This window comes from Sapajus apella, unplaced genomic scaffold (assembly GCF_009761245.1).
Source record: "Sapajus apella isolate SASKATOON/1434 unplaced genomic scaffold, GSC_monkey_1.0 scaffold3, whole genome shotgun sequence".
NCBI classification, from domain to species: domain Eukaryota; kingdom Metazoa; phylum Chordata; class Mammalia; order Primates; family Cebidae; genus Sapajus; species Sapajus apella.
The window spans coordinates 12,239,723-12,254,359 of record NW_022436943.1 but is presented as its reverse complement, the minus strand read 5'-3'; the positions used below and the strand labels follow the sequence as shown (position 1 = coordinate 12,254,359).

At 34.1% G+C, this 14,637-nt stretch overlaps 1 protein-coding gene across 1 annotated transcript in view; it reads right to left on the bottom strand.

The window, feature by feature from the left end:
• The window catches only part of MMP16 (matrix metallopeptidase 16), a 278,171-nt gene that overhangs the window by 129,433 nt on the left and 134,101 nt on the right, over positions 1–14,637 (bottom strand). The window contains exon 2 of the mRNA XM_032249823.1: positions 10,018–10,166. Within this exon, the coding sequence (XP_032105714.1) occupies positions 10,018–10,166 (149 nt within the window). The remainder of the gene's footprint in view (positions 1–10,017; positions 10,167–14,637) is intronic.

Sequence of the window (14,637 nt, the reverse complement as noted above, 5' to 3'; positions counted from 1 at the left end):
TAGTTTCTCAAATTACTTTAGTATGTATAAAATTGAAAAATGAAGGCAGTAATGTCTTGCTTTTGTTGGGGCCAGTAGAATTTTTCTTTGTGAAGTGTGCATCTTCCAAAGAATAGATATTTTACGGAGGAATATTAGGTTCCTATGCTAAAAGACATCTCTGCTGAATCCCTTATATAAGTCTTGGGCTTTTGCCCACTTCATATAGTTGTTTGCTTGTATTCCAACTATTTGTTCATTTACCTATCTCATCCTGATTTGTTCACCCTACAATATTTTTGAGCTTTTACAAAATGCTAAGATATTAAAAGAAAGTATAGACTAAAAAATGAAGAAAGAAAGAGCCTCTTCCTTACTGAGCTCATAACACACAGGTAAGACATGCACAATATAAAAAGTACAATATAATGGGGTAAGTACTCTCACACCTCCATCTAGATATCCTGTCATCATCTCTAATGTTATATGTAATACAAAGAAAATCATGATATTCCTACTCCAAACTTGCACCAATTTAACTGATGCCTCATCTCAGCTGAAAGCCTTAACATCTTTTAAAGCCCATATCAGATATCCAGGTACAATCTTCCGCTTCTCTCTCCTCACATCCAGTCAATCACAGTCTAGTTTCTTCTACCCTCAAAATGTCTTTTCACTCTCAACACTTTGTTCATTTTTATGACTAACAAACACATTTTTCCAAAGCAAAGGTGTGCTCTCTACATGTTCTGAGCATGAAGTGCCTGTGTAGAAAGAATCAAGGAGAACTACAAGCCACTGCTCAACAAAATAAGAGAGGACACAAACAGATGGAGAAACATTCCATGTTCATGGTTAGGAAGAATCAATATCGTGAAAATGGCCATACTGCCCAAAGTAATTTACAGATTCAATGCTATCCCCATCAAGCTACCAATGACCTTCTTCACAGAACTGGAAAAAGAAACCACCTTAAACTTCATATGGAACCAAAAGAGAGCCTGCATAGCCAAGTCAATTCTAAGCAAAAAGAACAAAGTGGGAGGCATCACACTACCAGACTTCAAACTATACTACAAGGCTACAGAAATCAAAACAGCATGGTACTGGTACCAAAACAGAGATATAGACCAATGGAACAGAACAGAGGTCTTGGAGGCAACACAACATATCTACAACCATCTGATCTTTGACAAACCAGACAAAAGCAAGCAATGGGGAAAGGATTCCCTGTTTAATAAATGGTGTTGGGAAAACTGGCTAGCCATGTGCACCACGTGCAGACAGCAGAAACTGGACCCCTTCCTGACACCTTACACTAAAATTAACTCCAGATGGATTAAAGACTTAAACATAAGATCTAACACCAGAAAAACCCTAGAAGAAAATCTAGGCAAAACCATTCTGGACATAGGTGTAGGCAAGGACTTCATGACCAAAACACCAAAAGCATTGGCAACAAAAGCCAAAATAGACAAATGGGACCTAATCAAACTCCACAGCTTCTGCACAGCAAAAGAAACAGTCATTAGAGTGAATCGGCAACCAATAGAATGGGAAAAAATTTTTGCAGTTTACCCATCTGACAAAGGGCTGATATCCAGAATTTACAAAGAACTAAAACATATTTACAAGAAAAAAACTAACAAGCCCATTCAAAAGTGGGCAAAGGATATAAACAGATACTTTACAAAAGAAGTCATACATGAGGCCAACAAACATATGAAAAAATGCTCATCATCACTGGTCATCAGAGAAATGCAAATCAAAACTACATTGAGATACCATCTCACACCAGTTAGAATGGCGATCATTAAAAAATCTGGAGACAACAGATGCTAGAGAGGATGTGGAGAAATAGGAACACTTTTACACTGTTGGTGGGAGCGTAAACTAGTTCAACCATTGTGGAAGACAGTGTGGCACTTCCTCAAGGACCTAGAAATAGAAATTCCATTTGACCCAGCAATCCCATTACTGGGTATATATCCAAAGGATTATAAATTGTTCTACTATAAGGACACATGCACACGATGTTAATTGCAGCACTGTTTACAATAGCAAAGACCTGGAACCAACCCAAATGCCCATCGACGATAGACTGGACAGGGAAAATGTGGCACCTATACACCATGCAATATTATGTGCAGCCATCAAAAACGATGAGTTTGTGTCCTTTGTAGGGACATGGATGAACCTGGAAGCCATCATTCTCAGCAAACTGACACAAGAGCAGAAAATCAAACAGTGCATGTTCTCACTCATAGGCGGGTATTGAACAATGAGAACACATGGACACAGGGAGGGGAGCACTACACACTCGGGTCAGTTGGGGGGAAATAGGGGAGGGACGATGTGGGGTGGGGAGTTGGGGAGAGATAGCAAGGGGAGAGATGCCAGATGTAGGTGATGGGGAGGAAGGCAGCAAATCACACTGCCACGTGTGTACCTATGCAACAATCTTGCATGTTCTTCACATGTACCCCAAAACATAAAATGCAATAAAATAAATGGAAATAAAAATAAAAATAAACAATATTTAAAAATTAAAAAAAAAAGAAAGAATCTTATTCAGATCTATTTAGCAAGGGTGTTTCCTGTCCTCCTCCTTTTCAAAATCCACTAGAGTTTCTACAGAACCAAGCCTCTTCTGCCCTTGTATGCAATGACCTCTGTCTGGAATACATTTTACACCTTGTTTACCCTGAGAATCCTAATTATTATTAATATTCAAGTCATATAGATATGGTTTACCACCCCAATACAGCATGTCTTATGTGTATCCTGATTTGTATGTGTCTGTCTCTATCAACCACTGACCTGTGAGCGAGGGTAGAGAGCCCAGCATGTGGTCAGTGCCTAGTGAAGTTGCCAATAAGAAACATGAAGCAAATGAACTAAATCTATATGTCTTGTGGCATATACTGATTATTTCGACAACCCGACATATTTCCTGGACTTCATAACTTTTTCCAACTCTGTGCCTTGAACAAACGATTATTGTAGAGATATTACATGGACACTTATATAAAGCAAAATCATGAAGTAGATGATTTACACCTAAGAAATATGCATAACACATACAATTTAATATCAACTAATGATTTAATGAAAGTAATTCTGAATGAAGATTGGTCAAGTTGAGAATAATTTATGTTAGCTTCACCAATATTTGTATCCAAATATGCTGGCACAGACATATTAGTGGGTGTTATCTTCTCAAAGTATGTAAAATTTCATAAATACATTCAAAGCACATCACACTACTGAACATGACACAGAATCTGAGCTAAATGGATCTTCAGGCTTTTGTATATCACTTGAAACATTTTGTATATGACTTGAAACATTTTAATAAGCAGGCAGGTTCTTTCTTATAGAACTTTTAAAGTTCCCAATGGACATAAAGAATGGTCAGTGTTTAACAGGACTCATCAGTGCATTAAATGTTGTCTAATATTAAATGCAAAACTGGCATGTTAATGTTATTATTCAATTACAGCCTAGGAGTCAGGTTCATTTCCAGTTGCCCAAATAGGTAATATGAATTTATTAGGCACCAAAACGTTAGCAGCATTCAAATTTCAGTTTGATAAATCCCACAATACCTGTTAACACAAAAAGCAGGATTATAACTATGAATATCTACATATAAAGTTAACATATAAGTGTAGTATATATATATTTGCTTATTACCAACTGGCAACTTGGCGAAATCTAGTTGCCACCTTTTTTTAAAAAGCTTTCAATAGCATACTATTTCAGGCAGTACTTTTTTGTGACAGTGTCACTGGTTAAACATAGTTACTTCTTCAGTGTGTCAACACACAAATCATATGACCGTGCTTTTTCTTTTTCTTGACTGACTCATTTGTGAGAAATTTTTAAGTTGACATCCCAAAGCAGATAAAGACATGGGGAAGGAGCACTGCAGCATGGGGTAGGCAGTTAACAGTAAAAGGCATTTTGTAATTATCAAGGTGTAAATAATGGCATGGCTTCAGTTTTCATAAATATAGTACTGATTTTTAACACTGATTTAATTTTCAAGAAACTAGAGAATTTTAAAATTAGGTGGGAAAATCATTAATGACTTCATTTAAATTAACTCAATTTAAAAAAGAAAAAAAATGTCTAGAATCAGTGCTCTTGAGAGGAGTATAAAAATTGAAAGCAGAGATCCTGGTGCCAAGCTGCAGAGTTACCACGCTGGCTCCACTCACTGACTCACTAGCTCTACAATAATTGTCAGGTTACTGTTTCTTTTTATGCTTCAGTTTCCACATCTATAAAAAGGAGATGATAATATTACCTTTCTTACTGGGTTATTGTGAAGAATAAATTATTTAAATCATTTTAAACACTTAAAATAGTGTCTAGCAGACAGTAACTACTATTATTAACTTACAATTCCAATTCTAATAACTATTTTACAAATATCAGGAAATAGTTGTACTGCGGTAGTAGTGATACAAGCTGCAACAGCAGCAGCAGCATACAAATATCAGTGTGCTTCACCTCCCTTTGACCTATATGTATGTTATTTAAAACAGGGATCTTTTTGGTACTTTGATATTAGAAATGTAAATAAGCAGCTTCACTGTCCCCTGTTTTATGTAAATAAAGTAGCCAGAAGCTTCTAAACAGTTTGCTATACGAACACACACACACACACACACGCTATCTGAAAGTGTCTATTAGCTTCAGTAAAACATATTTTTAAAAAATATTTAATAAGATGGGCATTTATGTCAAACACATAAGACCGCTGACTACATAACTCTAAGAGGTGTCCTTAGGTTATAGTCCGTGTACCAGGTATCCCGTAGTGGTGCTGCTAGAAGGCAGTGCTTCAACAAAATACCAAGTAAACACCATCCCTTGCAGCTAGAGCTCTGCCACACAGTGGCTCTGTGTACATACTCCTACCTTTACCAAGAAAAAAGAAAACGACTGCCAAATATATATGTTGTACTTTATCAGTAAGTGTTCTAAGAACAATATTCACCAGAATAATATGTTAAATAAGTTTTCATTCTGCATACTTTTTCAAGTTTTAAATAAAAGTACAAGTAATATTTGCTATTTATAGTAGTCCCTAAATATCCTTCCAGAAATTTTTAAGTATGCTTATTTTAATTACTTTTTAAAAATCCTTAGATTTTGTTTATATTCAGAGAGTCAAATCCAGTTGTCATGGCAAGATTTTTAAAAGTAAATTAACTTAGGGCTAAAAATGTTGCAGCTGACAGCTCACTCTAGTCCAGAGTTTCTTTTTTCTACAGACTCATTAACTGCCTGCATAGACACACAGATTGAAATGGCAAAGTTAAAGTACCTAAATACCTGACCAAGAACAAGAGTGTATTAAGCCACCATGATTTCAATGTGAACAAAGTTCAGTTAGTGTCAGCACCAATTCTTTCAACTTTTTACCTTTCAGAATAGGAATCTAAGGTCCCCTGCTTACTAGCTATCAACCTTCCTTCTGCTGCCACCAAAATGAGGACTGACCCATCCTATAATGTGATAGTGTTTTAATGCCATGAGTATTTTTCAGAAATAAAAAAAAGAACATAAGTTGCTCAAGAATATGTATTTTATATCCAAATTGAAAAAGAACATAGACAGTGTTCTCTTGGCCATTAAAAGAATAAGAATCATAAAACATATTGATAAGCCAAAAATGTTGAAGTTCTTGGTATATCTAAATAAGCATTTTATTTATCAAATTAAGAATTCAAATATCACTATAGTTTCATTGAAATGACTTGAAAAAACTACTTATTCAGTCTTAAATAAATTTTAATTAAGTTAAATTTCTGTAAAGTGAGATATCTTCCTACCCCAGTTAAACAAGCTTTTATCAAAACGACAGGCAATAATGAATACTGATGAGGGTCTAAAGAAAGGAAAATCCTTATACACTACTTATGGAAATACAAATTAGTATAACAACTATGGAGAACAGTATGGAGGTTCCCTAAAAAACTAAAAATAGAACAATCATATGATCTAACAATCCCACTGCTGGGCATATATCCAAAGGAAAGGGTATCAGTATATTGAAAAGATATCTACACTCCCTTGTTTATTGCAGCACTTTTCACAATAGCTAAGGTATGGAATCATATGAAGTGTCTGTCAATGGGAGAATGGATAAAGAAAACATGGTATGTATAAACAATGGAATATTATTCAGCCATAAAAACTAAAATCCTTTCATTGGATTTGCAGCAACATGGATAGAATTGGAAAACATTATATTAAGTGAAATAAGCTAGGCACAAAAAGACAAATATTGCATTGCATGTTCTCATATATGTTGAGTCTGGGAAGGATAGTAGGAAGGCAGGTATAGTAAAGAAGGGGCAGCTAATGGGAACAAAATATAGTTAGGTAGAATGTATAAGATATAGCAGTAAATAGCACAATAGTGTGACTACAGTTAAAAACAATTTATTGTATATTTAAAACTAAAAGAGTAGGTTTGGAATGACCCTAATACAAATAAATGGCAAATACTTGTGGTGATAGATATCCAACTACCCTAATTTGATTATTATGTACTATATGCCTGTATCAAACATAATATGTACCCTATACATATATTATATATCCATAATAATTTTAGAAAGTTAAAAAAGAAATATTTCCCCAAGGACACTTGAGTGCATGCCACTGTGTACATAAAAAAGATAAACTAATATGAAAAAAATTGCTATTAAAATTATAAAACATAACAGGCTCATTTTCTTTATTACCTTGCTATTTTTTTGTTTCCTTGCTAAATAGATACAGTTTATGTATAATATAGATTGCTCCATTCATTAAGAAATTTAAGGGAAATTGCTTATAAAAATTCATTATGCATCTATAAAAGAATCACTGATGAACTCATTCTGTGGGAGGGAATAAGTATTATGATCTCTAACACCTTTGTTAGTTAATATCAAAGCAATATAATATTCCATTTAAGATCATACCTTAATTTATTGCTTGAAAATGGTTAATTTATTCAGTTTAATATACGGATTACTGCAATTGTCATCATTATTTTAAATTACCCAATAATTACAAATTCAATGCATCACATGTCTATCTGCCAAAGGAGGATATAATTATTTAATTTAAAAACAATTGATCTTGATAAGAGTCTAAAATTATATAACAGTTTAAAGCACTGAAAATGGTTAAGATATTATATTAACACTGAGGAATAATTTAGATCAATAACTATAGTTCATATTTTATGTAATAAGTGTCAGATAAAAATTCATACCTTATAATTTGACTGCAATATAACAGTGTGATTTCAGCATGGATTGTTGCCACAAATTCAAAATTATAAAAGCACAGATGATTGCTTTAATAGCACGATGATGGAGATTATGCTTCCAAAAATAGTACACGATTTCAGCTGAGTAACTTGAGCAATAACACCTTAAAAGTGCAACAGTAGAAAAGAAACAGGCAGGAAGCAAATGAAGCCAGAGGGTTTCTACTTGAAGTGACAACGAGAATGAAGTCTCCAAGCAGACAAGGGAGCAGACTAGCAACGGAAGATAAGGAGGAATTAACAAGGCTTTCGTGGTTTCACCTAGAAATAACTGCCAGGTGAAACACTGTTTGAAGAGAAAGATGCACTACCAATTCCTAAAAAGACACCGAGAAAATCCAAGCCTGAAATAGAACAAGGCTTTGTTCAAACAAAAACAAAAACAAAACAGCTCCAAACCCCAAAACAAACAAGCAAAAAAAAAAAAAAATCCCTTTGATTTTAAATTATGGGCTGCCTATATAGTTGATCTTATCTCTATAATGCTATATCACAGAGATTCTGCTTTAACTCCCACACAGTGACACGATCATTTTTACTGGTCTGGAATCTGAGCCACTCTGTGCCCAAAAAAAGGCCGGTGTCCTTCTCTACGCCTTCACATTTTTTACATCCTCCTGCCAGAGAACAGTAAACTATTCAGACACCTTTCCACATGAAGGGTCCAAATAAATCCTGTGCACATTACGGTTCCATTACCTCCTGACAAAAACCTTTCTCCAGCCACTTTCGGGAAACTAAACCTTTCCATCCCAAGTCCTTCCAATGACCAACAGCTCACAAACCTGGCAGAAAGGTAGACACAACTTTTCTAGGGCTTCACTTTCTTAAATTTAATAACTAGTAATAAATATCACAAACTTCCTTATTATTCTGGCACTAGTCAAGTTAGACATTCAAACAAAGTAAACCAATTTGTTTCCCAAGTCCTCAATTTATTTGTATTTTTATGAATTGTGTCATATTTTCCAAGAAATGAATCAGAAGCTAACAGCTCTCTATTACGAACAAGAACGCTGTCCACAGCACTTTGCAAAATGCCGGGATGAGGAGTACAATTTAAATGGAATTTGGTATAATATGTAAAACACAGGACTTGCTGGAGGCTTTTGATTAACTTAAAACTATATTTATTTAAGACAAGGGGCATATTATGACTTAAAATGATATTATACTATTTAGAGAGAATTGCAGTGATTAGAGGGCAGCAGGTCCAAAATATCAAAACTCTATTCCCAATATTTACAACAAGTTTTTAATTGTGGCAGAACACATTCTTTTTCCTCTTGATTCTGTTTTCCAAGATGTAGATCAAAGTTAATATTTATGCATCTCTCAAAAGTGCTAGGGGAGGAAATGTATTTATGTTTTCTAACTGCTTTGAAGTTTAATCTCAAAGCCTTTATTATTTATAAAGGTTTCCCTGCCTTGATGAAATAAAAATATTATTACTGACATCATGCTGCAAACATTAGAAGGCAAAATATAATTTCAAAATTATGTATTAAATTAGTTTGATATGTCAGAATTAATTAAGTATGTCTGAGTCCAGATAATCCAAGTATTTAAGGTTTCAAAAGAAAAACAGTATGTCTTTTCTCAAGATATATAGCAGGGCAAGTTCCCCAGATCAAATGTCAAAGGACAGGTTCTGTAACTACTCTGCAGTTCACTTAGCCTTTGACATTTAGTGTCTTTATTTGAGAAAGCAGAGAGAAAAATGCATCATTGCCCTTCTTACTGTGGAAGGCTGATGTACCATGATCAAACTAAGTAAGAAAAAATAGGTAAATTTTGTGAGTATCAAGGATTCTTTATTTTTCTTTCTTTTTTTAAATTATTCTTTAAGTTCTGGGGTACATGTGCAGATCGTGCAGGTTTTTTTTTTTCCCATTTATTTATTTTATTGCATTTTAGGTTTTGGGGTACAAGTGAAGAACATGCAAAATTGTTGCATAGGAACACACATGGCAGTGTGATTTCCTGCCTTTCAGGTTTGTTACATAGGTATACACGTGCCATGTTGGTTCGCTGCATCCATCACCCTCTCATCTGCATTAGGTATTTCTCCTAATGTTATCCCTCCCTAATCCCCCCAACCCCTGCTATCCCTCCACTAGTCCCCCTCCCCCAACAGGCCCCAGTGTGTGATGTTCCCCTTCCTGTGTCCATGTGTTCTTATTGTTCAACACCCACTTATGAGTGAGAGCATGTGGTGTTTGGTTTTCTGTTCTTGTGTCAGTTTGCTGAGAATGATGGTTTTCAGCTTTATCTGTGTCCCTGCAAAGGACATGAACTTGTTGTTTCTTATGGCTACATAGTATTCCATGGTGTATATGTGCCACATTTTCTTTATCCAGTCTCATCAGCACACAACCCATCTCTGTTTCTCATGGTCACTCTTCTTGTAGTGGCTTCAACTGTACACCTACTTCAACTCTCATTCATATTTTCTTTACTACTTTGAAAATATGTTGCTAAAATCAGGTGGGCAAACTTGACATTGAGCTTTAAATATCTAATGAAATCTTGGAGGAGTGGGGCTAAATTAGGTTATATAATTTCAAAGAAAGTTCATGAGACAAATTACTCCATTTGGTGTAATGGAGTAATGGTTGGTGGAGTTTAGATAAAGTTTTCCAGACTACTTAGTTTGGCTCAAGGACCAAAAAGAATGGAGTGTAAGTGCCATTACTTACTCAATTGTGTTTCTGTCCACTTTTCCTGTCATGTTAATGCCATAGAACTGCTGCATGGCAGCTAGGGCGGACTGCATGGTCTCTGCAGAGCGCAGCACTGACATTCTGGGGTCAGTCGGTGGAAGGTAGCCGTACTTTTGTAACCAAACCTGCAATAACAAGTACAGTTCCTTTTAGATAAATTTTACAATTTAACAATAGTTTTCTGGTAATTAATGTATGTCTATAATAGAGTTTTAAACATTTTCTCCACAAGGGCATACAGTATTTTAAGTGTTTGAATTTTTCTGGTAACATTTATTATATAGGTTAGGTTATTTTAATAAAATTGCAGTGATTGTTATGGATCTTTCAGACACACCTTCTAATGCTAATTTAAGAAAGATTAATCATGTGTTGCAAGCTTATAATATGTAATGTACTATAGCAAATGCTGGATAAAAACTGATTATTCTTATCCTCCAGGACGTCAACCTCCCAAAGTGAACTTTTTCAACAGTATGACTCCATTGGGACATTTATGGTGCAAGGGGAAGTTAATGTGCATATACCACACTAAAAAAGCCATCTTCCTGAAGTTGACTAGTGACTCCAGCTATGCTATGTAGCATCTTTACAGATAAACCATGTTAATCTATCATGACATTTTGGGTATAAATTCCATAAAGCCATTCTATCCAATTGTAGCTAAGGTATCTTTTGATGACTTTACCATGTGAAGAATATTATTTCTTCATTTATTTACAGTGACTCAGTTTAATCTAAATCACATAAGTAACCAAGTTTTTCACCTATAGAAGAAATATAATTATCATCTTAAGTGTGTTTAGCCCTCTCTTTAAGGGTCTCATGATTTTTATCCCCTACCTTCCCTGGTGATGGGGCCTCTGGGAGGACAGAGAAAGAAGTCAGAGTTGAGTTCACATCCTAATTGTGATTAGAGAAAAAATTCAGAGTCATTGAAGGTAAAAGTTTAAAAGTTAATACACACTCAGGGCATTTGGAAAAAAATATGTATCTCCACCAGGGAGCAGATGCTTTCTAGTTTTACAACTCTATGCATCCATTTTATATGCACAATCATATGTTCAGGCTACATCTCATCCTGCTGTCCTTTACCTCAATCTTCTTTCTACAGGGCTCTGAGATTTCCTGGAGTTTAGTGAACTACCTAACAAATTGATAAGGGCCAAGTAATTTTGTCCTGGCATAAAGTAGAAGCCTTGCTATTTAGTGAAAGGTATTTGCCAGTATGTGTTTCCCTCCGAATCTTGGTCTATTTATTACATAAATTATCATCTTATAAAATTGTAGCTTTCCCTAATAATCAATATTCTTCCTTTATGAACTTAAACTTCTAAAACAGGAGATATATTTTCTAAGTGCAATTAATCAGCAAATATAGAAGTTAACTTTCACCAAAAGAAACTAATATTAAATGTATCAAAGTCTTGAAATGTGAAACACAAAGTGGAATTCTTCATGGTATTCCTGAAAGCCGACCACCTCAAAAGTACAGTACCGTAAGCACATCCCCTTGAGAAAAACATTATTCTAAAACTATTTAAGAAATGAGCAATGCATCACTGTCAGGAAGGTGTATTAGTGAAACTTAATCTAGTAAACTCATGTACTATATAATAAAAGCAAGCCAAAACACTTTTCTCATGTAATCTGTAATGAACAGGCTGCCAGGGAAAATATGAATATTCAGTTTCCTAGTTAATAGTGCAGTTTGAGGTAGACTCCATTTTTTTATGAATGAAAGAGGCAAAAACTGTTGTTTAATATAAAAGTCAATACCTATTGTCATGTGATTTATCAAAATTAGAATGTTGCATCTTGATTTTTAATAACATACATACGCCAGTATTCTTAAACTGAATGCTTTTTCCGTAACACTTTGTTTGCATTCATTTCTTACTTGCTGGAGAGCTGACTGGTTGCTAGGTTACTCATGGGTGCTAAGCTACAGGCAATTATGTTTATGAGGACAGCAAAGAAAAAACCATTAACAATAAACTCTATGACTTATGTAAAGATAGAGGAACTATAAAATACATAAATGTTAAGTGCACAATGAACAGAATAAAAAGTACATATTTTATTTATGCATTAGCCTTTCAAACAAATGTTTTAAAATAATATAAAAAATGAATTGTGATTTTTCTTCAAGTTTTCTTTTACACTGTCATTTATCATGAAAGGGAGTTTTTCTCTGAATGACTGAGCAGTGGATCATTATTCTTAATTGTAAAATATTGGGAAAGGTATGAGTGCTATCATTTTATGGTCAAGGTTTGTCTTCTGGCAAATCAAGATTGATTTGTCACCTAGGAAATAAACCTTTCTTCCAAATTACAAACTTTTTTGATAAAAAATTAAATCTATGAAGTAATATTTGAAAATGTATCTTTCCCCTTACTCCTGGTATTCTGCTACTCAAGGTTAATGATTTGGCATGTAGTCTTTGCATCTTTTTCACTGTTCTTAAAAATACATTTTGAGATATAACTATATATGTGAGTATGTACGTGTATTTATAAACATATATACATATATGTCACAGATTATACTATACCCTTCCATCCTCATATGTTTTTATTTGAAATATATTCCTGTTTTCATCACTGTCTTAAAATCCTTTACCTACTGGGTGATTGCAAATGCTAAATTTGTCTCATAAGATTAGTTGTGCCTTAATGTCTTTTCAATGTTCTCAACTGCACATTATGAATAGTTAAGGAATCATCCATTCTTGTGTGCACTTGGATGAATGATATACAATTTGTATGGGTGATGTTAGCATTAACTGAGAATATACAAAGCCTTCAGCATAATTCTTGTTCAGTACGTCATATTATTATTTTATGCTTACTAAGTACCCTGAGTTCTTAAAATTGCTTCTGTTCAACTTAAGATCTGTCCTTGGGATAAGGCAAGTTTAAAAATACTGGTGAGGTTGAACTAGCCATAGCTATAAGGAAATACAAACAACATGGGGTAAAGAATCATAGAGTGCTTGAAAACTCCCCAAATCCAAAAGCAAATAAGGAAGATGTGACACATTTGGCAAATTAATTTTTGTTATGTTTTCTTCATTTTGTGCTCACTGGATTGATAAGTGTCATTGAGAACACTGAAAAAAATATCACGGGAGGAACAAGTTCCTTTAAGGAACTTGACTTTACTATCTGGGACTTACCCCATATCATTATCACTAGAACAACCAGCATCAAATGAAAACAACAAAATCTCACTTTGAATTACATTCCTGTTTTACTAACTCATTCAAACATCTTGCTACCAGGTAGACAGAACCAATCTCCGGCACGTAGTGGCTATTCAGCTAGACGAACAACCAGGACTGTTGTTCTCTGCAGAGCAAGATGATATATCAAGCAATAAAAGGTAAACACTTAAATATTAAATGCTGTGCCAATAGATACTGCCTTTGCTAGACTGTAGTATAAATAAGGACTATCAGGCAAAAATTTCAGCAAAATTCATTAGTTAAAGAATGACTTTGTCACTAATATTTCATGTGCCCATAATGTGCATATCTACATTGACTCAGATATTCACCACATATATTAAGCAGTATCCTGAAAAATGATTATATAAAAAATGAAGATAGTAGAAGTTCTCACAACTAAGAGCAAATCTAAGCAGTCATATTTTAGAATATGTATCCTTATTTATTCCTTAAGGCTAATACTACAACCTAGAAAAATAAAATTCCCTCTAGTCTTTAAGCTGGTAAGTTTGTCACCATCTTAATATAAAGCTAGATACTGTTATTCATTTGCTTAGATGAATCACAAATGCAAGAACAATTTTAAAACTTCCCCACTGACAGGACATAACATACAGAGAAAACATCTTGAAATACTGACTCTGATTAATTGCAGACATCCTTTCCCCCAGCAGAAAGAAGAAAAAAAAAATAAGTGAACAGGTAATTAAACTACTGAATATATCCATTTTAGAAATTACAGAAATAGTTGAAGGGGAATATAAGGAAGGCTGTGTTAGGATTTTACTCAATCTGAAAAATCACTTTGCCAGTCCACAATGCCTACTTGTGACTGAATTCGTTATTTCAGGTTACTTCAAGTATAGTTAATTTCCAGCTAACATGGTATGGCAAATGCAAGTTCCTTGTACCCAGTGATTATATGATCTGAAGTACAGTATTCAAATGAAAAGAAAAGGGCAGAAAAGGGCAAAGGTGATAAATTTATTTTGTAGTATTTATTTAGTAACAATCTCTTCCATTTAGTTGATTATATAAACATTTTTAATATTTTGGGAAACTTTTTTTTTTAATTACTGACTTTACTTCAAATTTTATCATACTAACAAAATATTTAAATCTATGATGTTTAAAATATATCTGATATAATTAACTAACTTTCTCAGATGAAAGTCAACTGAAAGAATGCATTTTTAATAGATAACTTCTCAATGTTATAAAATGTTAATTTCCTTTTTTCACGATGAGACTTATAAATGCATTTGCTAAATTTTGTTATAAAGTAAAATTAACAACTAAAAAGAGTTGACTCCTCTATTCTACGGTATCATCAGCAAAGCCAGTAACAACTTAAGGACATTATA